The sequence below is a fragment of the Ursus arctos genome, unplaced genomic scaffold (assembly GCF_023065955.2).
Source record: "Ursus arctos isolate Adak ecotype North America unplaced genomic scaffold, UrsArc2.0 scaffold_34, whole genome shotgun sequence".
Classification (NCBI taxonomy): domain Eukaryota; kingdom Metazoa; phylum Chordata; class Mammalia; order Carnivora; family Ursidae; genus Ursus; species Ursus arctos.
In genome coordinates, this window is record NW_026623030.1 from 3971730 (window position 1) to 3995636 (window position 23907).

General features: G+C 44.8%; 1 protein-coding gene and 1 long non-coding RNA gene across 3 annotated transcripts in view; both read right to left on the bottom strand.

The window, feature by feature from the left end:
• The window catches only part of DGCR2 (DiGeorge syndrome critical region gene 2), an 89455-nt gene that overhangs the window by 35389 nt on the left and 30159 nt on the right, over positions 1-23907 (bottom strand). Inside the window, exon 3 of one of the 2 annotated variants that reach the window (XM_026486233.4) lies at positions 1538-1663. In XM_026486233.4, coding sequence (XP_026342018.1) covers positions 1538-1663 — 126 coding nt within the window. Of the gene's footprint in view, positions 1-1535; positions 1664-23907 lie in introns of both variants that reach the window. The other variant, XM_057305740.1, reaches the window with a different exon arrangement.
• LOC130542433 (uncharacterized) lies at positions 3038-13128 on the bottom strand. The gene is made up of 2 exons (XR_008956978.1): positions 6250-13128; positions 3038-5655 (listed from the first exon to the last, which is right to left on the bottom strand). It is a non-coding gene; the product is annotated as an uncharacterized LOC130542433 (long non-coding RNA).

Here is a 23907-nt window from a genome sequence, read left to right on the forward strand (position 1 = left end):
TTTATTATTTAGAAGCTGTGTGTGTAATTTATTAATAAAGGTACAGAGATTACAAGAGAAGAAACTGGGAGCTCTGGCCTGGAGCCAAGGAGGCCTGCCACAGCAGGGCAGCAATGCAGACAGGGGGACAGCGCCACCTGCCCACTGGGGAGGACCCGCTCACACACTGATGAGCACGCAGGAAGGCTCTTCACTGTGGACCGGGAGCCAGCCCTGAGATCATCCCTGCTTGGAAAGCGCTCGGGGTACGCTGCACATGCCTGCCGAGTGTATGGAGCGGGCTTGAGGGGCAGGGGGTTCACCAGGGGAGGCTTTACTATGGTTCCTAAGCCCCCCACATGTGATGTGTTCCACCCACCACGCCCCCTCCAGGTGGCTTCCGCCTTGTCTCCAGGCAGAGGTGGACACACCGAGGTGTGCAGAGGCCAAGTCCCTCAGCGGGCAAGCAGCAGGGCAGGCTTCCACCCCGGGCTCCTCACCCACCACCTTGGGATGGGTCCAGAGGAAACCAGGGATGGCAGCCGGTGATGGCGAGCAATGGAAGGAGGGAACATTACTTTTTATTGGCTCATTTTTTTTAATCATTTGAAATTTGTGGAATTATTACCTCGGTAGAAGTATTACCTGTTCCAAAAAAACAGATAAGCAATGAAAAGGACGAGTGTGAGTTGGGACGCCACAAGGCTGAGTTCCCATTGGCTGCATGACCTTGGGTGGGCTGACCTCTCGGAGCCTCAGTTTCTTCACTGGCCAAGCTTGCCCAGGGCCCCTTCAACCACGAGAATCCTTGCAGTTCACAGCTATTACGGATCCAGGCCGAGCACAGCAGCAGGCCATAGGGAATGGCTGGCGCCAGCTCCCCAGCTCATTCAGTCCCGGTCAGACAACCCAGGTGCCGCATGGGGTCTAAGCTCTGAGATGCCCCCAAGTGCTGAGGTCTGTGGGGGTGGGGGGGTACTAACACAGCCAATGGCCTCCTAGGCCCTGCAGCAGACACGTCACATGTCAGTTCCTCCTGTCCTGGCATATTGTACCTACATTTGTCATTATGCCTGTCTGTTTAGGATGGGGGGGGTTTCAGTGTGGCTTTTCTGTCTTCAACCTTCTTTAATCTTGTAATGCTCCTTTAAAATCTTCGTGTCATAGGGAGTTCATTAAAGAACTAGTCTCTTCATAAACAGCTTAACAACAGAGGTAGAGCCTTCCCTCCCCGTCAGCTGGACCTAATCTCCGGGAGCCTATTTCTCCATCTACCAAAGGGCCGGTACAGTCCAACCCCAAAAAGCAGCTGACTTGTGGAAACAAGCAGCCTGGTTCCAGAGCCTGGGTTCACATCATGGCTTCACCACTCAGGGACTTGGGTGACCTTGGATGGGTCACCGTGCAGCTTCGTCATCAGAGGAGGTAGATAGCCCCCGACAGCCCTGAAGGGCCTTTTTAGGAGGCACACCCCCCGTCCAGCTGAGTGGCCCTGATAGTCAGGGGCCACACAGGGCAACAAGGCGTCGGTCCTGGATAGGGCAGGTCTGCAACTTACTGCTAAAGCGCACGGGCTGCGCCACATTCACCGCGTGGAAGTGCTTGGGGTCGCTGCCTCGGGCCCGCCCCGGCCGCGGATCCACAGCCTCCTTCCCATGGTAAGGACGCGACTCCCCAGTCACTTCTGAAAGCAAGAAGAGAAACGGGCTGTCAGCACCGCTCACGCAGCAGTGAGGCACACGCCGCCAGGGGCTCTCCGTGGCCAGTGCCAAATTAAAGCACAGCGTAGTCAGCCTACTCAGGGCTGGGAAAACCAGGTCGAGGGGAAAGCAGCACATATTGTACTCAGGTGTTCCTTACAGTCCAGGAAACCTTGCTGCTCAGGCCCAATGGGTCACATGTGCTCCTTACTGAAATTACTCTCCATTTTGTTATTACTATTACGAAATAAGGTCTCTCCTTCATTGCATTTTCTAACGGGTTGCTAGCACAGCACAGGGCTAGTCATTCCTGCGGAAAATCCCTCCGCAGCTCTGGTTCCCTGGCAGGGAGAAGTCTCTCCAGAGGCCAGGCGGCCCCTTGCACCCCAACTGCCTGGGAGCCTCCCATGAGCGTGAAGGGGGAACCACTGTGTGACACCCTCCTCTGCACCACTTGCACTGGGCCTGAGTTGCTGTCTGTGCACCTGCCTGCGGGTTCCTCTCACTGCCTCAAGGCCAGAGCCTTCCGACGTTCCTGCCTGGCTCCCGGGCGCCTGGCCCAGGCCCCGTTGTGCAGCCAGCATCAAGCACAGTCAGAAGTGTGAACAGGAAGCTGAAGATGCGGAAGACTTCTACTGAGCAATTCCAGGTTGGTGGCTCCACAGTCTCCCTGTGGGGTTCTCCAACTCGGACAGCACCACTCTCCTCCCCCTCGAAGGTGAGGGGTGAGGCGGAGACGTGATGTAAGGTACCCGAGGCACAGAACAGGAGACCGCCAGAGGCAACGTCCCATCCAGGCCACCCTCCTCCCTCCACTGCTCGCATGGGGGCATCTCGGTGCACGGTGAGGACACTTGGTGCAAGGTCAGGACAGACAGCGGTGACCTTGGTCTGCACGCCTGCACACAGAAAGAGGCCGGCTCTGCTTCCCCATGGCCATCTCCGGCAGGTCTGAGGCAGAGGATGTGGGGCACATGGGCAGGATGTGGGGCACGTGGGCAGGATGTGGGGCACGTGGGCAGGACGTGGCAGGTGGGTTTGTGGGAGGCCTGGCTCCACAGCGCTCCACCTGACTGAAGCTTCACCAGCTATCTGATCCTTCTCGCATCGCAGAATCTGACAGTGTTTTTATTTCATAAATAATCTGTATTTTTCCTCATTGTAAAATAACAAATCATCCATGTGAAATAACCGAGAAACACGTTAAGTCTGAAAAGCCAAAACATAAACCACTACTATGCTAGGGTCTGCCGCCCTTCCAGTCTTTTTTTCTGTATAAATTCCTAAAAATATTGGGATTACATCACTCTATTTTATGATTTGCTTTGTAAGCTTGAATATAAACAGCTTTCCATACCTTTTTTTTTTTAAAGATTTTATTTATTTATTTGACAGAGAGAGACAGCCAGAGAGGGAACACAAGCAAGGGGAGTGTGAGAGGGAGAAGCAGGCTTTCCACCAAGCAGGGAGCCCGATGCGGGGCTCGATCCCAGGACCCTGGATCATGACCCGAGCCAAAGGCATACGGTTAACAGGTGAGCCACCCAGGCGCCCCAGCTTTCCATATTCTTAAATGCACTTAAGAACATTACTTTTAATGGCTGCACAGAATTCTGTGAATGGATTTAGTTATCACAATCCCCTACAGTTCGAAGTTTAGGTCATTTGCATTTTGTCATTACCCTACAAAGGGCTGCACAGAACAACCTGTGCAAAAATCTCTGTGTGTGCTCCTCCTCGTTTCCTTCTGAGACCCTGGGCAAGTCACAAGCCCTTGCAGCTCTGGTTCCTTCCCCATTATTCAGTACAATATTTCCAGGGCCCCTACCCAGGCATGTGATGGGGCTCAGGGGCCATCCGATTACAAACCACTCTAAAATATAAAATGTGCTATCAGTGTCTGAGAGAAGCTCAACTCAATGCCCTCACTGCAGCCACGTGTGTGCTGCAGCCGCTCTCTTCGGGGCAACATCAGTTCTCCGGGACCAGAGTGCCCCATCCACACATCCTGAGCACTGCCACTCCCAGCAGGAGACTGGCAGCTCTGACACAGGGCAGTACGCCAATGGGTCCCCCCCACCCACTCCCAGGGAGGCAGGGAGAGGAGTGGGGAGACCCACACTGGGCTTCTGAGGGATGGCAGACTACAGACAAGGAGGGCTTCCCAGCAGAGGGCACAGCTTGGGCAAAGGCTAAAGGCAGACACATTTGGGACAAGCTCGGGGACAAGTTTAGGTGTGGTGAGCACATGAATTCCCTGAATTTCATGTGTCCTTCTGTCTGCTCCGACAAGCAAGACCTGTGATTCCACTTTGTGTCTTGGCCTCTGCCCCAGACCCAAGCACAGCAGCACCTGGTAGAGGACAGGCCAAACTGTTCACAGAGACAGATAAATCTGGGGCACAGGGCGGGGAGAGAGAGACAAGGTAACAGAGTGTGCTGCCGGGGCCGGGATGCTGGCTGACTGTGGAGGGGGTGTGGGGCAATAGGCGGAACACTCAGGGAAATCACCAGAAAGCCAAGTGGTGATGGGGGAAGCCATTCTGCACTGAGCAGGCTTCTCTGGTGGCTCAGGTGGCAATTCCGAGCCCTTCTCTTTCCCATTATTTCTCTTCACAGCCAAATGCCCACACCCATGCCCTCCTCGCTCATTTGTTCAGAGCCACCACGGGAACCCACCGGCACAGACCAGGGACTTCCGAGTGTCCTGGGGGCTAGGAGAAGCAGGAAATGGGTGCAAATGGGGAAGAGACGACTTCATTGGAGGAGCACCCTTACAGACCCCTTAGGAGCACCTCTGACAACAGAGAATTTCCTTCGCAACGCACAGACAGTGCTTCCCCTTAGGGCCAGCTGGTGGGTGTGAGCTGATACTGTGCAGCCAGCCCCAAGAACCGGTTTCAGGATGCAGACACCCCAAAGCAACTTTCCCTCTCCCTCCCTCTCTTGTTCAATCTCAGTGTGCCAGCCACTCTCCTGGGCATGGGAATAGAGCAGTGAGCAAAAGAGCAGACTGTCCTATCCTCCCTTAGTGAGAAGTCATGCCCTCGGCCTGCCTTCTCTTCCACCCAGCAAATGGCAGTGGGCACACTTACACCCTATGACTGGGAAGAGTCTGAGTGTGTACCCCAGCCCCCAGCCCGGCCTGCCGTCTTGGAAGGGGTGCTCCCTGCACCACAGGCTGCTGTCTGTGTTCTGCTCTCTTCAGGTGTCCTCGCCAAGACTTCAGAATAGCTCTGGCTACCAAAGACGGATGGAGTGCATGGAAGGAGACATGAAGCAAGGAGGAGCCAACATGGTTGACTTGGTACTAAAAAAACTGAGGTAAAGGGAAATGTCTTACAGATGGGAAAGCAGACTCAGAAGTGTTATGAGGCTTGCTTCACAGAAGTGGAGAATAGGAGATGTGAGCCTTCCACTTCCTCCAGGTCCAGTGGACCTGAGCCTCCTCCCACCTCACAGCATGGCCACCAGAGGCCTGTCTCCGCCCATCGTCCCAAGCTGCGTGCTGGGGGTGCGGGTGGTGTAGTGCTCAGGGCAGCGGCCTCTTGCTCCACTAGGGGCACCCAGCATGCCGGGTTTTCTGCTTTCCCACCACAGGCCTCACAGGGAGAGCTGGGGGGGAGGGGTGGCGCGAGGCACAGGAGAGCCTTGAGTCCAACAAGGAAACTGAGTCAGGACAGGCAGCGGCATGCTTGCTTCCCAACACTTTTTATTTGCAAGTAAAGTACAAAATGTGAGTGATTCTAATTTGTGTTTCTAGGATTGTGTAACTTGTCCAAATATGGCATTAGGGTCCAGATGAGCTTGTAACCTCTCCAAATAAAGGGTAAGACACTGCAGCTTCTCTAGCGCTCCAAGTGGTCAGAATGCATGTCACTTCCCTTCTTCATACCGAAACAGGCTTAAATCGTGGTCAAAAATCAGGTGCAGGTAACACTTGCTTACCGAAAGAGGATTTCTAACATCGGAGAGACTGAAAATATAAAATTTTGAGTGGTATTTCCATTACGCTGTACATACTTTACATTGATTCTTGTCCCTCCCAGCTAGGGCCAGGGTCATGGAGCTTATTAAGAATCTCCCTGAGGCCAAAGTTTTACTAGTTCAGGTAAGCCCCAGACTGCCATCCTTGTCTCCATTCTATCAAGGTTTCGAGACCTATGCTTCTGAAATAACAAATGAGCACTTTTGCTTTCCCATTTTATTTTATTTTTTTTTTAAAGATTTGATTTTATTTATTCGACAGAGATAGAGACAGCCAGTGAGAGAGGGAAACAAGCAGGGGGAGTGGGAGAGGAAGAAGCAGGCTCACAGCAAAGGAGCCTGATGTGGGGCTCGATCCCAGAATGCCGGGATCACGCCCTGAGCCGAAGGCAGACGCTCAACCGCTGTGCCACCCAGGCGCCCCCGCTTTCCCATTTTATACCCATGTGGACAATATATAACTCAACACAGAGAATAATTGCAAAAATACAGCCCTGTCAGTTACAAGTTCAAAATCTGCTTCCCTCCTGTTACAAGGGTCCACAAATGTCTCAGGCACAAGCTCACAGAGGCAATGACTTACCTTCCACTAGGGCCAGTGACAGAAGCTGAAGCCATCGGATAGTCCTATGACACACTCAAGATGTGGCCTTGGGTCTCAACTGCCAGGAGAGATATGGCAGAAGCAGCAGAATGACCTGGTAGGAATCCTCACCCAAGGTATGTATGTATTAATTCTTAATTCTTATGTATGTATATCACAGGATGAAATAGAAACCCGTCTCTCCTCTCCCAGCCCCCTGCTCCTAATCCCATTTCCTAAAAACATCTTTTTTACTCATTTCTTCTGATATGTTGTCCATATTTCTAAATAATATGTTTAGGCAGCTACTTCCAGTTTTATCAATTTTGAATGTTGTCCATTGACTTAATGTTAGGACAGGTACAGATTTAGCTCATATACACTCTTACCCACCTTTCCAACAGAGTAGAATCAATTTCATAATTAAAGTTAGTAGAATAATGTAATAATGTACACTTAATGTACAAACGTTCCTCACTTGTAAGCCAGAAAGCATACTAGGTATTTCAACTCTTTACAACCTTCTTTTTTTCCTGGAGTTAATGTGTGCATTAATTTTTAAATTTGCTTAGCCTATGGTATGTCTACTGCTATTCTTTCCAGTTGCTATAGCAAATAACAACAGCTAGCAATAAAAATGTTAGGCACTCGAAACAGCACATCAGAATCTCCTGGCTCCACTCCTCCTTGGGAAGCCCCTCCTCTACTCCCTACCTTCTGGCACCAGGCTAAATAGGCTGCTTTCTGGGCTGGGGCATGGCTGTAATCCTGGGGTCCATTTGCTGTCCTCCTGTACTGGACCCTCTTTCCTGGACCCCAGGCTACCTTCTTTTCTGCTTTACCCCCTCCTTTTACAAGACACATCTTCCTAAGAAAGGGCAGGGCACTTTTCTGAATCTGTCCATATCTAGAAAAATGTCTTTATTCCATTCTCACGCATGATAGGTTCCTCTGGATGTAAAAATCCCAGGATAAGAACATTTTTGAAGCTTCTAGTTAGAGATATCCAATTGAATGAACATATTCATTCACCTCTAGTCTCCCCTGAAACTCATTAAAACAATAGTAATGGAATTTTTAAAAAGGTACAAGGACAAACAGAACAGGAAAGAAGACGGCAAAGTTGTAAAAACTGGAAAACAGAAGTAATAATTAGCTTAAAGAAGGCAACCATACATTGTAATTTGCCTGGGAATGATCTCGGTTTATGCCTGTTGTCCCAGTTTCCTATCCAGTTTATTAGCATTTGTCAGTCTCAAGACTGTCTTATTTTAGAAGCAAACCACTCAGTAATTTGACCCCAGAAAGCTAAATCCTAGGTCAACAGGGGGGCAAGTAGAAAAGTAAGGCACCTATATCATGTCAACTATACTTGCATTAATTTTTTTTAAAAAAGAACAAAAAGGAATCTAGCAATATTTAGCAAAACTACATATACATGGATCCTTTGACTCAGCAATCCTGTATTTAAGAATTTACAGTGAAGATACATCTTCAACAATTTGAAGGGGGGAAACATGTATAAAGTTATTTATTGTGGGCATTATATTTAATAGCAAACTAATGAGAACAACCTGAAGGCTCATACATAGGAAGACTAGTTAAATAAAGTATGGTATGTTCCTAAGATGGAGTGCGATATAGTTGTAAAAACGAATGAAAAAGATCTTTATAATTAATAAAGTGACTTTATGGGTATTTTGTTAAATTAAAAAAGCGAAAAATGGGTGCCTCGACGGCTTAAGTCAATTAAGCGTCCGACTCTTGATTTTGGATCGAGTCCCGAATTGGGCTCCTTGCTCAGCGGGGAGGCTGCTTCTCCCTCTGCTTGTGGTGTCTCTCTCTCTCTCCGACAAATAAATTAATAAAATCCTTAGAACGCAACAAAACAAGAATAAACTCAAGAAAGATAAGCCAGAAACTAATCACTTTACTTACCTATAGGATGTGAGTAGGAACAGGGCAAAGCAAAGGGAAAAAGAGAACTTTTTTTTTTTTTTTTGTAGGCTCTACGCCCAACGTGGGGCTTGAACTCATGACCCCAACATCAAGAGTCGCATGCTTTACCAACTGAGCCAGCCAGGTGCCCCTGTTGAGAACTTTTAAATATACGTTTTTATATAGTTGTGACTTCTGAATCTTGTTTACATTTTACATATCCTAAAAAAAAAAAATCAAGTTACACAACCTTGTGAATATACTAAAAACTGTGAAACTGTATTTTAAAGGGGTGAACTTTATGGCACATGAATTACATCTCAACACAAAGACATTAAAAATAAATCAACAAGATGAGAAGGCAACATCCTAAAACTGAATACAAACAGGATGGAATGTTAACAGAATCACCCCAAAGAAAAAAAGGAATGAATGCTAGTGACTCTGACTTGAGAACTGACTATACCCCATCAGTGGGAAACAGCCCAATAACATAACAAACTACAAAGAGATCCTGGAATTTACTTGGTAGGTGTGTTCTTCGTAGTTGTATAGGAGTAATAATTCCAAAACTACAAGTATTTTCCGACCGTCCAAATGGATATGTATATACAGGGTGTTGGGAACCACGGTTCTTACTATGGGAAAAAGAAGATAAAAATATGAGATGGGAGGAGGAGAGGAAGAACTTTGGTATAGATTAGAATCGGAGGTAGCAATAAATATGAGATTATTTTTAAAAACATTTCCTAGCTCTGTCCACTGAAAGAAGTGCCTAGAAGCTATGATGTCCAAGGAACTATGAGCACAGCTACCACTCAGATCTTATGATCTTATGAGCACAGCTACCACTCATTCCTCACTGAAAGAAACAGGGCTCTTTAGAGAAATGGTTGATTCCGGGTCTGGGGCAGGAAAACTGTAAGATGAACCGGGAACATTTTGCAGTGCCAGGAAACAGGAAAGATCTTTATAAAATAATATAATTTATTAGGTGAAGTGCATATGGTAGATTTACAAAATCACCATTTTCTAACCACCACTATTGTAACTGATTTAGACAAGAACCGTCAATATAAGCTAAAACCACGGGGTATAAGGTTGTTGGAGGATACCCAGAATACCACTCCACAGATTACTCATTACTTATTCACAGGTTACTTTTCATTACAAAGGAGGGGAGAAACATTTACTGTAGTGAAATATGGCAGACATTACCTTAACCAAGTGATCAAACTTAACATCACCAATAATGGGACAAACAGACCTCATGTGCCCCCAATGACCTGCTAAAAAAAAAAAGGTCTCACCTGCATCTACTCATGAGGAAACAGACAAGTTCATATTGAAGGACATTCTAAAAAACTGGCTTGGACTCTTCAAATAGGTCAATGCCATGTAAAATCAATCATATTTTTTAAAGGATGGGGACAAAGCTAGATGGCAAGAAAATATAATATGTAAACTTTGAACAAATCCTGAATTTAAAAATAAAAAACTGTGAAAGATATTTCTGGGGACAAATGAAAAACTTCAAAATGAACTGTACGTAAGGTAATAGTACTATAGTAAGTTTCCTGCACACGAAAAGTGTACTGTGGTTATGGGATTATTTTTCTTCTTAGAAGGCAGATGAAGTAGGGGTGCCTGGGTGGCTCAGTCAGAAGCATCTGCCTTCTGCTCAGGTCATGATTCCAGGGTCCTGGGATCAAGCCCCACATCGGGCTGCCCGCACAGTAACGAGACTGCTTCTTCCTCTCCCTCTGCTCCCCCTACTTGTGTGCATGCTATCTTTCTGTCAAATAAATAAAATCTTAAGAAAAAAGAAGACAGATGAAGTATTTAGGGCTAAAATGCCATGGTATCACTAACACTCCCAAAGGGTTCAGAAAAAAACATGTAAAGAATGCAACTCTAGCAAACTGCTATGGGTTGGTGAATGCAGGTAAAGGCAATATAAGCATTCACCGAACTACTCATGTACCTTCTCTACAGACCTGAAATTCTCATATTAAAAGTCAGGGGGAGAGGGCAGTTGACAAACCCAGATCTCATCCCCTGTACTTGGTTTGGTCAGGCAACCCTGTCTCTCCTTCGCCCCAGCAGATGGGTGATTTATTGATGAGAGGGTCAAACAGGTGTCTCTCGGCTGGGGGACACCAGGTCAACTGAAAGTCAGGGTTCTGTACTTAGCTGGGGAGGACAGAGTCCCAGCCCTTCTTCCTCCATTAAGCTCCCATAACCCCAGCCTCTGGGCAGACTGGAACATTTCTCTATGGAAAAATCTGGCCAGTCCAAGAAAAAGGTCCCCAAGGAGAGGAGACCCCAGTGAAACAGTCCAGCCGGTTCACTGTCCAGGAAGCCCACAGAGCTTCCATTCCCCCCCCACCCCCGGCCACGCACAGCAGGCAGGCAAGGCCACCAACCTCTGCGGCGGGCCTGCAAATGAAAGACACCAAACTACAGAGAAAATAATATAGAAAGAACGCATACGGAACAGTTCAACAAAAACGTGCCATTAACATACTCAAAGTGAGAGACAATATTGTATCCATAAAACAAGAATGGGATGCTATTAAAAAGGAACATAATACAGATACCAGTAACCCCCCACCAGAGAAAAATCTCCACTAGAAATGCAACATGATAGCAAAAACGAAAACCTGTTAAAAGATGTGGTGCAAGTAGAAACTTCCTTAAAGTAAAATAAAAAGACAAAGAGGTGAACTGGAGACTGAAAAAACTGAAGATCAGTCCAAGAGCTCCAATTTCCAGTAGCAGTTCTAGAAAGAGACTAGATAAATGGAAGAGAAAAAAATCTAGTGTTTTCTTTCCCTAAACCAAAAGGCATGAGTTCCTAAGATGAAAAGATCTGAGTGGCCAGCACAATGTATCAAAAGATACTCAAAATTTCCAGAAAAACAAAAACAGGTTTCATTCAAAGAACCAGCATTATGGCATCGGCAATGTTGAAAGCTCATAAAAATGGAGTAAGATCTTCAAAATTGTAAGGCAAAGTTATTTTTAGCTAGTAATTCTAAATCCAGCTAAATCTATCATGTGTGAGGGTCAAATAAAGGCATTTTCAGGCAAGCAAGCAAGCAACCAAAAACTTTTGTCTGTTCCTTTTCTGCAGAAGTTATTAAAGAAGACAGTACGTTACTTAAATGAGGGAATAAACCAAAACAGGAAACCAAAAAACAAAGGCTCTAACATAACAGAGAGAGAGAGAAAGAGAGAGGCAGACAAGCGCAGACAGACACAAGACAGACCATGCTGATGGAAAACCCAAGAGGACAGGCAGGAAGGTGGGCAGCAGGCCCCGGCAGCACTAAGCCAGACAGGGGGCTCTGGGAGAAGAGATTCTAAAATCACTCTGGCAGAATAAAGTGATAGATCTACAGCTGCGGGGAAATCAGGAAAGAGATCCCTCCTACTAAGGACTTTATCTCTTTCATTTTTTTTCTTTTAATGTACATCTACAGCCACTTTGGCAAACAATTTGACCATTTCTTAAAAAGTGAAACATAAATTTACAACAGGACTCAGAAAGCCCAACCCTATGTATTTGTCCAAGATAAATAAAAGCATATGTCCCCCTGAAAACACACAATGTTCACAGCAGCTTTACTCCCCAAGTGGAAGTAACTCAAGTGCTCATCAAAGTAAGGGTAAGCGAAATGTGGCATTCCCCATAGAACGGAAAATTCGGCATGGAAAGGAACAAACTACTGACACAGGCTGCAAATGGATGAACCTCAAAGACATGACATGACGCCAAGTGGAAGGAGCCAGACACCAAAGAAGGCATATAGTAGGATTCACTTTATAGATGTCCAGAAAAGCAAGCCGGTAAGACACAGGAAATAGATTAGTGGTTGCCTGGGACTGGGGGAGGGATCAAGGAGTGACTACAAATGGACATGGGGATCTTTGGGGGGCAACAGGAATGTTCTAAAGTTGCAGAACTCTATACACTTCACGAAATCATAGACTTGTGTGCTTTTAAAAGTGATGAATTTTATGGTACATAAATTGTATCTCAATAAAGGTGTTAAAAACTGAAAGCCTAACATAAGACACATAAAACATTTTCTTTAAAGTACATATATATGGGGCGCCTGGGTGGCTCAGTTGTTAAGCATCTGCCTTCGGCCCAGGGCGTGATCTCAGGGTCCTGGGATCGAGCCCCACATCGGGCTCCCTGCTCTGCTGGGAGCCTGCTTCTTCCTCTCCCACTCCCCCTGCTTGTGTTCCCTCTGTCGCTGGCTGTCTCTCTCTGTCAAATAAATAAATAAAATCTTAAAAAAAAAAGTACACATATAGGTTTTTTTAAAAGGTAAAACAAAAAGAAAACTACATGGATGGACCTTGAAAACATTATGCCCATTGAGAGAAGCAGACATGAAATACCACACGTTGTATGACTCCATTTCTATAAAATATGGAGACAAATCCACAGAGACAGAAAGTAGGTAAGTGGTTGCCAGGGGCTAATGCTTGAGAGAAAATGGGAGCGTGCCTGCTGATGGGCACAAGGTTTTATTCTGGGGTGACAAAAATGCTCTACAGTTGGGGGGATGGTTCTGAAAATATTCTAACCACCACCAAAACCTGTATTTTAACAAGCAAATTCTACGGTATGTGAATTATATCTCAATAAAGTTATCAAAACAAAAAGATGATGATGACAATGTTCAACTCTGGGGTAAAGACAAAATGTTTCACCAGCAAAAAGGAAATGGAATCACCCTCCATGCCCAGCCAGGAGCAGCGCTGACAGGGAACAAGGACTCTGGAAGTGAGGAGATGAAGGGGGGAGTGTCAGCCACCTTGTTCAGGGAAAATCAACAGTCCCTTTCCTTCTGCTCCTCCCCCTGCTTGTGCGGGCTCTCTTTCTCTCTCACTCTCATATAAATAAAATCTTAAAAAAAAAAAAAAAAAAAGAACTCTTACTGGGCCACCTGGGTGGCTCAGTTGGTAGAGCATGCAACTCCTTTTTAAAATTTCTTTAGAGAGAGAACACAAGCAGGGATGGGGAGAGGAAGAGAGAATCTTAAGTAGGCTCCACACCCAGCATGGAGCCCAACACGGAGCTTGATCTCATGACTCCCAGAGATCATGACCTGAGCCAAAATCAAAGTCATACACTTAGCGAACTGAGCCACCCAGGCTCCCTGAGCATGTGGCTCTTGATCTCGGGGTTGTGAGTCTGAGCTCCACACTGGGTCTAGAGATTACTTATAAATAAAACCATGGGGCACCTAGTAGCTCAGTCAGTTGAGCGTCTGTCTGCCTTCCACTCAGGTCATGATCCCAGGGTCCTGGGATTGAGCCCCAAATTGGGCTCCCTGCTCAGTGGGGAGTCCGCTTCTCCCTCTCACTCCTGCCCCCCTGCTCGTGCACACTCTTGCGCTCTCTCAAATAAATAAAATCTTTAAAGGGGGGGGGCACCTGGGTGGCTCAGTCGGTTGGGCATCAGACTCTTGATTTCTGCTGGGGTGGTGATCTCAGGGTCATGAGATCAAGCCCCGCATCAGGCTCTGCACTCAGCACAGAGTCTGCTTGGGATTCTCTCTCCTTCTCCTCTCCCCCTGCCCCTCCTTCTGCTCTCCCTCTCAAAAAATTCTTAACAAAAACAAAAACTTTAAATAATCAGATATTGGATTTTCTGGACTAATTTTTCAATGGGTAAGAGCTCCTTTTTGCTCAATTGTTCCTTTTCACACCATTCTGTTCATGTGCAGAAAATAGACCATCTATGTATGTGTATGTATGTACATATTTTTCATTGTGACAAAACACATATAAAATTTTAACCATTTTTAAGGACATAGGTCATAGACCCTGCTTTCAATTCTTTTGAGTATATATGCAGAAGGGAATTACTGGATCCTATGGTAGTTTTATTTTTAATTTTTTGAGGAACCACAATATTGTTTTTCAGAGTGATGCACCATTTCACATTCCCAATTGTGCAAAAGTATTTCAACTTCTCCACGCCCCACCATCATCTCTACATCCCCACTGCATCCCCACTAGCACTTGTTTTGTTTTGATAGCAGCCATCCTAAGGGGTGTGAGGTGGTTCTCATGGTAGTTTTGATTTGCACTTTCCTAATGATTAGTGATGGTGAGTACATTTTCACGTGCTTGTTGGCCATTTGTAGGTCTTCTCTGGAGAAATGCCAAGCCCTTTGTCCACTTTTCATTTTATTTTTAAAAAATATATTTATTTGTCAGAGAGAGAAAGAGAGCCTGTGTGCATGAGTACAAGCAGGCAGAGAGGCAGAGGCAGAGGGAGAAGCAGGCTCCCCACACCGAGCAAGGAGCCTGATGTGGGACTTGATCCCAGCACCCTGGGATCATGACCTGAGCCGAAGGCAGACACTTAACCTACTGAGCCACCCAGGTGTCCCTCCTTTGCCCATTTTTTAATCAAATTTTTTGTTGTTGTTGAGTTGTAGGAGTTTTTATAATATAGTCTGAATATTAGCCCTTTATCAGATATGATTTGCAAATATTTTCTCCCAATCTATAGGCTGCCTTTTCACTGTCGAATGTTTTAACACAGTTTTAAATTTTGATGTAGCTCAGTGTATCTATATTTTTCCTTTGTTGTCTGTGTTATGGGTGCCACATGTAAGAAATCATTGCCAAGCCCAATGTCATGATGCTTTTTTCCTATGTTTTCTTCTATGAGTTTTATAGTTTTAGCTCTTACACTTAGGCCTTTGACCCATGTTGAACTAATTTTTGTACACTGTTAAGTGAAGGTTCTTTTGCATGTGGCCGTCCAGTTTTCCCAGCACCATTTATTGAAAATACTATTCTTTTCCCCAACCACTGAACCATACCCTTGTGGAAAATAATTTGACCATATATATATGGAGGTTTATTTCTGGGTTCTCTATTTTATTCCATTGCCTTATATACCTGTCTTTACACTAGAACCACACTGTCTTGATTACTGTAGCTTTGTAGCACGTTTTAAAATCAGAAGTGTGAGATTTCCAACTTTGTTCTTCTCCAAGAATGTTTTGGCTATATGAATTTTAGGATGGAGTTTCCTATTTAGGCAAAAATGGTTTTTGGCATTTTGATAGGGATTGTACTAAATCTGTGGATTGCTTAGGTAGTACTGACATCTTCCTGAATCTTCCAGTCTGTGAACATGGGATGTCTATTTATTTGTATCTTCTTTAACTTCTTTCAGCAGTGTTTCGTAGTTTTCAGTGTACCAGTCTGTCAACCTCCTTGATTAAAATTAAGTGTTATTCTTTTTGATGCTATTGAATATGGAGCTGCCTCCTTCATTTTTTTTTTCCTGTTTGTTCATTGTTAGCATAAAGAAACATAACTGAATTTTTGTGTTGATTTTGTATCCTTAAACTTTGCTTAATTATTTTATTAGTTCCAACAGGGGTGTGTGTGTGTGTGTGTGTGTGTGTGTGTGTGTGTGTGTGATCCTTAGGGTTTTCTACAGATAAAATCATGCCACCCGTGAACAGGGATACTTTTACTTCTTCCTTCCCAATACTGATGCCTTTATTTTCTGGTCTAATTGCTCAGGCTAGAATTAATTTCCAACACCATGTGGAACAGAAGTGGTGAAATCCTTGTCCTGTTTCTCATCTTAGAGGAAAAGCTTTCAGTCTTTACTACGGAGTAGGATGACCACTGTGGGCGTGCCCTATATAGCCTTTATTATTTCTAGTAGTCTCCTTCTAATCCTAGCTTGTTGAGTATTTTTATCATAAAAGAATGGTTAATTTTGCAAAATGTTTTTTCTGCATTGAGATGAACATGTGGTTTCCTCCCCTACATTCTGTTAGTGTGGTGTATTACATTGATGGAGTTTAGTTTGCGGAACCATCCTTGCATTCCAAGAGTAAACCCATTCGGTTATAGTATATAATCCTCTTAATATGCTGTTAGATTTTGTTTCCTAGTACTCTGCTCAGAATTTTTGCATCAATGTTTATGGGATATTGGTCTGTAATTTTCTTCTGGAAGCTCGTTTCTGGGAATTTTCTGTTTCACCTAGGTCATCCAATTTGTTGGCATACAATTCTTCAGAGTGCTCTCTCATAATCCTCTTTATTTCTGTAAAATTGGTAATAATGTCAATTCCATTTCTTCTTTTAGTTATCTAGGTGTTTTCTCTCTAGTCATTCTAGCTAAAGGTTTGTCAATTTTGATCTTTGATTTCACTGATTTTTCCCTACTGTTTTTCTATTCTCTATTTATCTCCGTTCTAATCTTTATTTTCTTCCTTCTGCTAGTTTTGGGTTTAGTTCATTCTTCTCCTCCTAGTTCCTTAAGGTGTGAAGTTAGGTTGTTGACTTGGGATCTCTCTTTTTTTAATGTAACATGTACAGCTGTAATTTCCCTCTTAGAACTGTTTTCACTGCATCCCATTGGTTTTGATATGTTGTGTTTTCATTATTTTCTAGTTTCCGTTGTGATTTCTTCTTGACACTGACTGTTTAAGAGTGTGTTATTGAGGGGCGCCTGGGTGGTGCAGTCATTAAGCGTCTGCCTTCGGCTCAGGGCGTGATCCTGGCGTTATGGGATCGAGCCCCACATCAGGCTCCTCCGCTAGGAGCCTGCTTCTTCCTCTCCCACTCCCGCTGCTTATGTTCCCTCTCTCGCTGGCTGTCTCTATCTCTGTCAAATAAATAAATATTTTTTTTAAGTGTGTTATTGAATTTCCATGTATTTGTGAATTTTCCCATTTTCCTTCTACTGTTGATTTCTAGTTTCATTCCATTGTAATTGGAAAGCATACTTTGTATAATTTCAATCTTCTAAATGTATTGACTTCTTTTGTGGTCTAACATATGGTCTATCCTGGAGAATATTATATGTGCATGGGAGGAAAAAATGCGTATTCTGCTATTATTGATAGTTACTGTGACCTTCTAAGTCCCCAAGGCTCTGTTCACCTTTCTTTGTTCACTTGTCCCAAAGATTCAATAATTTCAAATGTCCTGTAAGTTCCCTTAGTCTTTCTTCTGACCAATGGAGGCTTCTATTCAACCCGTCCAATGGATTTTTCAATTCAGTTACAGTGTTTGTCTTTAAAATTTTTCTCTTTGTTGGTATTCTCATTTTGTTCATATATTGTTATCCTGATTTCCTTTAGTTCTCTGTTTTCCTTTAGCTCTTTGAGCACATTTAAGACACTTTTAAAACATTTGTCTAGTATGTCCAACGTCTGTGTCCTCATGGATAGTTTCTGGCACTTAATCTTATTCCTTTAAATGGGCCATGTTTTCCTCTTCCTTTGTATGCCTTGTGATTTTGTTGTTGAAAATCAGCCATCTGAATATACAGCCACCTTTCCCAGTCTTTGCGGACTGGCTCTGTTAAAGACCTTCCCTAATTAGCATGGTTTGTTCTGAACCTTGGGACCACTGTGGGGTGAAGGCTTAAGGTCTTCTTAAGTCTTTTCTGCACATGCATCTTGCCTGCACCTGTGTGTGAACTTTTTTTATTCCTAAGTATACATGGCTATTTTTAAATGTCTTAATTTCACAGAAAGTGTCACCCAGTTTCTCAATATTCTTAAATATTGTTGTATTCCTCCACCCCTAATCCCTTGCCCCAGGCATCTGCAGCTCTGCAGTCCCCCTGTGGCTTTCAGCAGCACCGTATGCCACTTTCCACATCTTTTCACAGCCTGAGAACTGAGCTTCCAGTCAGAGAAGAGATCAGTCCCTCAGACAGTCCCCCAGACAAGCTAGAATGTTGCAAGTAAGGTCTGCCCTGCTCCATCCTATTAGGAGCAAGGATTTTCAAACTGGGCTGTTGCTTCCTTCAGACCTCCTGTGCCAGGTGGGGAGCGGGTGCGGCAGAAGGGAGTAAAAATGTCACAAAATTTCCTACCGTTTCGATGTGGCTTTTTCTTGACTGGGCGTTCCTGTAGACCTGTGACTGTTTTCCAGAGCTTCTGTAAAGTTATTTTAACTGTTCTCTAGTTTCTTTTCTTGTGGGGGGGGGGGCAGGGGGACGAGGGGTTGGGAGTTTCCTAGACTGCCAGTTTGAAACATGTCAGAATATATTTTCAAAGTTTGCTTTTTCTCCCTGAATTTATAAAATAACAGTCACTCCTAAGATATATTGAGAGGTTACTATGTGCCATGTTCTGCTCTAAGCACTTTATAGGTATCACATTATTTAAAAGCCTCAAAAGAACTGTAAGAGGCAGGCACTGGTACTTTGCCCATGTCACAAATGAGGACAATGAAGTTCAAAAACCATCTTGTCCACAGGACCACAGCCAGTAAGTGGTAGAGACAAGGTTCCAGCCCCAGCAGCTTGGTTCTGAACCCTTGAATTTGACCACCATTTTACACACAGCAGAATTAACCACCTCAGGTCCCTTTGTTCTGACTCTTCTGGTCTAGGATGCTTTGTTCAGAGTCCAGTGAGCACCCAGATGTTTTCTTCTAGAGTCTAGAAAGCACGAGCTACCTTTCAGGTTTAAGAGGAAGGTGGTTCAGGGGCGCCTGGGTGGCTCAGTCGTTAAGCGTCTGCCTTCGGCTCAGGGCGTGATCCCGGCGTTCTGGGATCGAGCCCCGCATCAGGCTCCTCCGCTGGGAGACTGCTTCTTCCTCTCCCACTTCCCCTCCTTGTATTCCCTCTCTCACTGGCTATGTCTCTCTCTGTCAAATAAATAAATAAAATCTTAAAAAAAAAAAAAAAAAGAGGAAGGTGGTTCAGCTTATCAGAGGCTCTGTGAGCACTAGTGGTGTTCAGGTGAGCCTCAAGGTGGGGGAGCAGAGTGGGAGAGTCAGCCTTTTAGCTGGGAAGCCTCCATTACATTGATACCTCTTCTACCTCTTCCACGAAGTGCTAGTTTCTCCAGGACAGACTCCTCCAATCCCGTGCCTGAGGAAACAGCCCTGGCTGCTGGCATTTGGGGAGCAGGGCAGAAGACACGGCTGTCACCTGTCCCCATAGAGAATTTCTCTTAATTCCTCTGTTTTCTTTTCTTTTCTTTTTTAAGATTTTATTTATTTATTTGACAGAGAGGCAGCGAGAGAGGGAACACAAGCAGGGGGAGTGGGAGAGGGAGAAGCAGACTGCCCACTGCTGAGCAGGGAGCCCGATGCGGGGCTTGATCCCAGGATCCTGGGATCCTGACCTGAGCCGAAGGCAGACACTTAATGACTGAGCCACCCAGGCGTCCCTTAATTCCTCTGTTTTCAACATCTACAGCTCCCCTCTGCTGGGCCTGGTGTCTCTTATTTTTCCGACTTTAAGTCCAAGTGCTATCCAACAGAAACGTAATGCAAACCACATTTCAACAAGAAATGAAATTAATTTTAATGATTTAATTTAACCCAATATATTAAAAATACTCTCATTTCAACACATCAACAATGTAAAAAAGTATTAATGGGGTGTTTTACTTTTTCGTTGTACCAAGTCTGACAACTGATGTGGACTTTACACTTGTAGTCCACCCTTGTTCGAAATGGCCACATTTCAAGTGCTCAATAGCCACATGTGACTCATGGCTACTATACAGGGCAGTGTTGGTCTACAAAATAAACTTCCTGTCTGCCGCTGGGAGAGTCATCTAGCTCTGCACAGCAAGGAAGGGAGACAGGTGGTGAAAGAGAATCCCACCAACCCCAATGCAGTCCAATGTCAGGTGCCCATAGGCCTCAGTATTTAGAGCACCAAGCCTTTCAGTGGTGCTGCCTGTCAAACCAGCTCATTTCCTAATCATCTCTCCCTCAAGAAGGCTCATGGTTATAGTTTCTCTGCTGTGCTAAGTTCACTCTCCCCCTGTTGGCTTTTCTTGAAGAAAAAAAAAATGTCTACATAATACCTGACATATTCCAAAGAACATATGTAACACATACGTAAGAAATAAAACCTGATAAAAAAAATATAGTTGCGAGCCCTCCACCCCAACCCCCACCCTACTTCAGAACCCAAACATCAGCTGTTGGATTGTGTCTCCTGGTATTATTCCTCTGTCTCCCCACCGGGGAGGAACCAGGAGCCCAAATTTTGTGTATCACCATTTTGCCATTTTTGCTTATCACGCCCGTATGTACCTGCACATAAGGCAGTGGTCACTTTGCTTGTCTTTACTGTGTTGTCCTTTCTGGCAATTTCCCTTTGTCACCTACATGTTGCCCTTAAGATCCACGGATGTTGCTGCAAGGACCTACTACTCACTGTTGTTGGTCCGTAATATGCCATCATGTGAACACGGACATTTGGGTTGTTTCCAAGATGTTTACTGGTATGAAGAGGGCTGCAAGAATTTCTCTAGAGCTCCCCCCAATGGAAATCCCGGATCACAGAATAGGAGAATGTTCAACTTTACAAGTTAATGCCAGTTTTCCAAAGCAGGTGCATCAACCTGTCCGCCTACCAGCACCAGATAAGATTTCCAAGTCACTCACATCCTCTCCAAACTTGGTTTTGTCAGATACCTTAATTTCTGCCAGCAGACATCTTAATTTTTGCCAATCTAAATAACTGTAAAGTGGAATCTCACTGTGGCCTTGGAATTCTAATGAGGTCGAGTATCTTTTTATCTGTTTAAGCCCGGTTCTTGTTAATTCTTCTGTGACATGCCTGTGTGTCTTTTGTCCATATGCAGGAGTTCTTTATATGTGCTGGACTGTAATCCTTTATGGGCTATACATATTGCAAATATGTTCCCACTCTGTGGCTTGTCTGTTCACATTCTTTACAGGTACCTCTTGAAAAAGGGAAGATTTTAATTTTAATCTAATAAAACTGGTCATTTTAATTTTAGAGTTGATTCTTTTTGTGACTTAAAATAAGAACACCCGTTCCTACCAAGGTCATAAAGGTATTCTCCTAGATTGTGTTCTAGAAGTTTTTCTTCAATAAACCTGAAACTTGATTTTTCTGTACATTGTGTAAACGTTCTTTCCCAACTGTCACGGTGCTATGACTGAGGAACCTACCCTCTGCCCAGTGATACGTAATCCCACCTGTGCCATATATTGTTTCTCGGGTCTGTTTCTGGCAGCTCTTCTGTCGCGTGGGCCAATCTGCGCTTCGCCAAGCCAACAATAACATAAGCCTTGACACAGGTAAGGTAACTGCTCACGCCATACTCTTCTTCAGAGTGTCCTGCAATATTAGGACTTTATTCTTCCACACATTTTAAAACTGACTTGTCACATTTCCCAAAAACCCCTGTGGAGATGCACGGACTCCACAGATCAATATAAAAACAGGCCACTTTACCGTACTGAGTCTTCCTAGCCAAGAATATCCTGTCTCTATTTATTCAAATCTTCTTTAATGTTTCTTAATAAAGTTACACATTTTTCTCCATTGAAAAATTTAATGCATTTTTTGTTAGTTCCCATTTACATCAAAGATGGTTCGGGCAGAAGAACAGAAACCACGCTAGGTGTTTCAAAAATAAAGGAGTTTAATACTTGCATTAGGTACTTGCAGAACAACTGAAGAGGCTGGAGTGTGTACAAAAGTGAGCCACCTCTTGCTTTCCATTCCACCTCTGCAGTTGTAGTCCAGAGTCAGGAAGCCGTCCACAGGACAGGAAACCACAGAAAACCTCTGCCAATCACAGCTGCTCTGCAGCCCCGGCCAGAGGAGGCTATGGAGGCCGCTGTACTCATTCACCCACGCACCCCACACCACTGCCAGAGGAAGAGGAGTCCACCTCCCTTCTACCTTCCAAACTTCGTGGGAAGGATCTCCGGGGCTAATGACAGCCAAAGCCTGCTGGCAGTGGGGTCTGAGTAAGAAAGCTCCAGCCTTCCAGCCCCGGAAATGCAGGCAACGTATTGAATGCCCAGACTATATCTAGCACACCACCCATTTCCTATCTTCCAAAAACATGCTGAAATTACTGGTCTACTGTTCCATCTTTTCCCATTTTATATCTTTTATATCTTCTATACTCTTTTACTGTAATTTTAGAAGGCTTTCAGGAGGACAATGAAATAATCTCATATGGTCCCTCTCCAGAAGTCCTGAACCCCATGTTCAAAAACCTGACCAAGCATGGCTAGAGCTTCCCACAGGTTTATTTAAACTCTCCCCATATAGAGGAAGGCCATGGCAAAGGTAGTTATCAGCTAACTCCCTGTTCACATTTCCACACTCCCCTCCCCACACACAAGGATTTTTCTTCTTCTTCTTCTTCTTTTTTTTTTTTTGGTAGGGGGGATTGTTAATGAGGATTTAACATATTCACGATGTTTTTTAAAAATTAATTTAAAAAAAAGAAAATATGACAAAATTTCAGCAATTATTGATTCAGGAAAGTGAGAAACAAGTACTACATTATTCCTCATATATTTTCATAACTTGCATTTCTCAGAATCCCAGCTTTAGGAACAATCAGAAATCAAAGCTTACTGATCACCTGGATCATGGCGTGGCACTACACCACGGGACAGACATGGTACCAGACACAAGGGGAGGCCAGGAGTGAGCCAGGAGGTCTGCAAGCGCCTTAGCCCCCCCACCCCTCCTCAAACACTCCTTGGCCCTATCAGGGCTCCGTGAGTCTCCGCACACTGCCGTGATCATTGTGCTCTCAGTGGCTAGAGCCGGGAGCACACTATCCACTCAGAACTCCAGGCTCCTGTTGGATAGACTTTATTTCTCTGTTTGGGGAGAAAACATGGCAACCTTTGTAACCTCAAATCTTAACACTTGGGGTGAGCGACTTGTGACCTCCTGTGCCAGACCACGTGGCCCAGAAGATAAATCAAATCTAGTCTCTGCCTTTACCAAGTTCCTGGGTTTGCCAAGTCTACAGTGGATGGAGAGATGAACAAGATGAACTGGAGTGCATACCATTGTTTTCAGTACCTACACAACAGAACAGTTATTACACACAACCTTAAAAGCTAAGGCAAAAGGCACTTTGACAACTGAGCCACCCAGGCGTCCCCCAAAAGGCACTTTGAGATCAGCAAATAAGTCATCCTTCCACTTGAAAGCCAGGAAAGAATCACTTGGTTCTTTTTTCAGAATATTCTCTAGGAGGCTGGATACGAAGTCTCATCCCATAAAGCAGACCCAGGGAAGCTCCCAGTCACAACCACTGGTCCTCAGCTGAGAGAACATGGAGTATCCATATCCTGAGCACAGGGTAGTTCATGCTCTCCAGGCTGTGACCTAAGGATCCTTCCTTAGGTGGGCTCCCAGACACAGGGCTGTCCCAGAACCTTCTGCCCCAGCTGCGACCATTCAAACTCATTTGGAAAGGTAAGAACCTCAACCAGAGACATGTATAATCCAATGAACAGGCTCAAGGTATAATCGGTATCCCCTCTAAAGGCCATCTTTTCAGGCAAACAGTCAGACCAGACCACCTCTGCTTCTTATTTTATTTTTTTTAAAGATTTTATTTATTTATTTGACAGAGAGAGAGACAGCCAGCGAGAGAGGGAACATAAGCAGGGGGAGTGGGAAAGGAAGCAGCAGGCTCATAGTGGAGGAGCCTGATGTGGGGCTCGATCCCATAACACCAGGATCACGCCCTGAGCTGAAGGCAGACGCTTAAGCGCTGTGCCACCCAGGCGCCCCTGCTTCTTATTTTAGAGCCCCCTTCAAAGAACTGTCCCGAGCTCAAATGTCACCTTGTATTTGATACCCGACCTGATCCCCACGGTTGGAGGTAACTGGTTTTTCTTCAGTACCTGACCCATAGGAATTACAACACTCCTTCCGTTT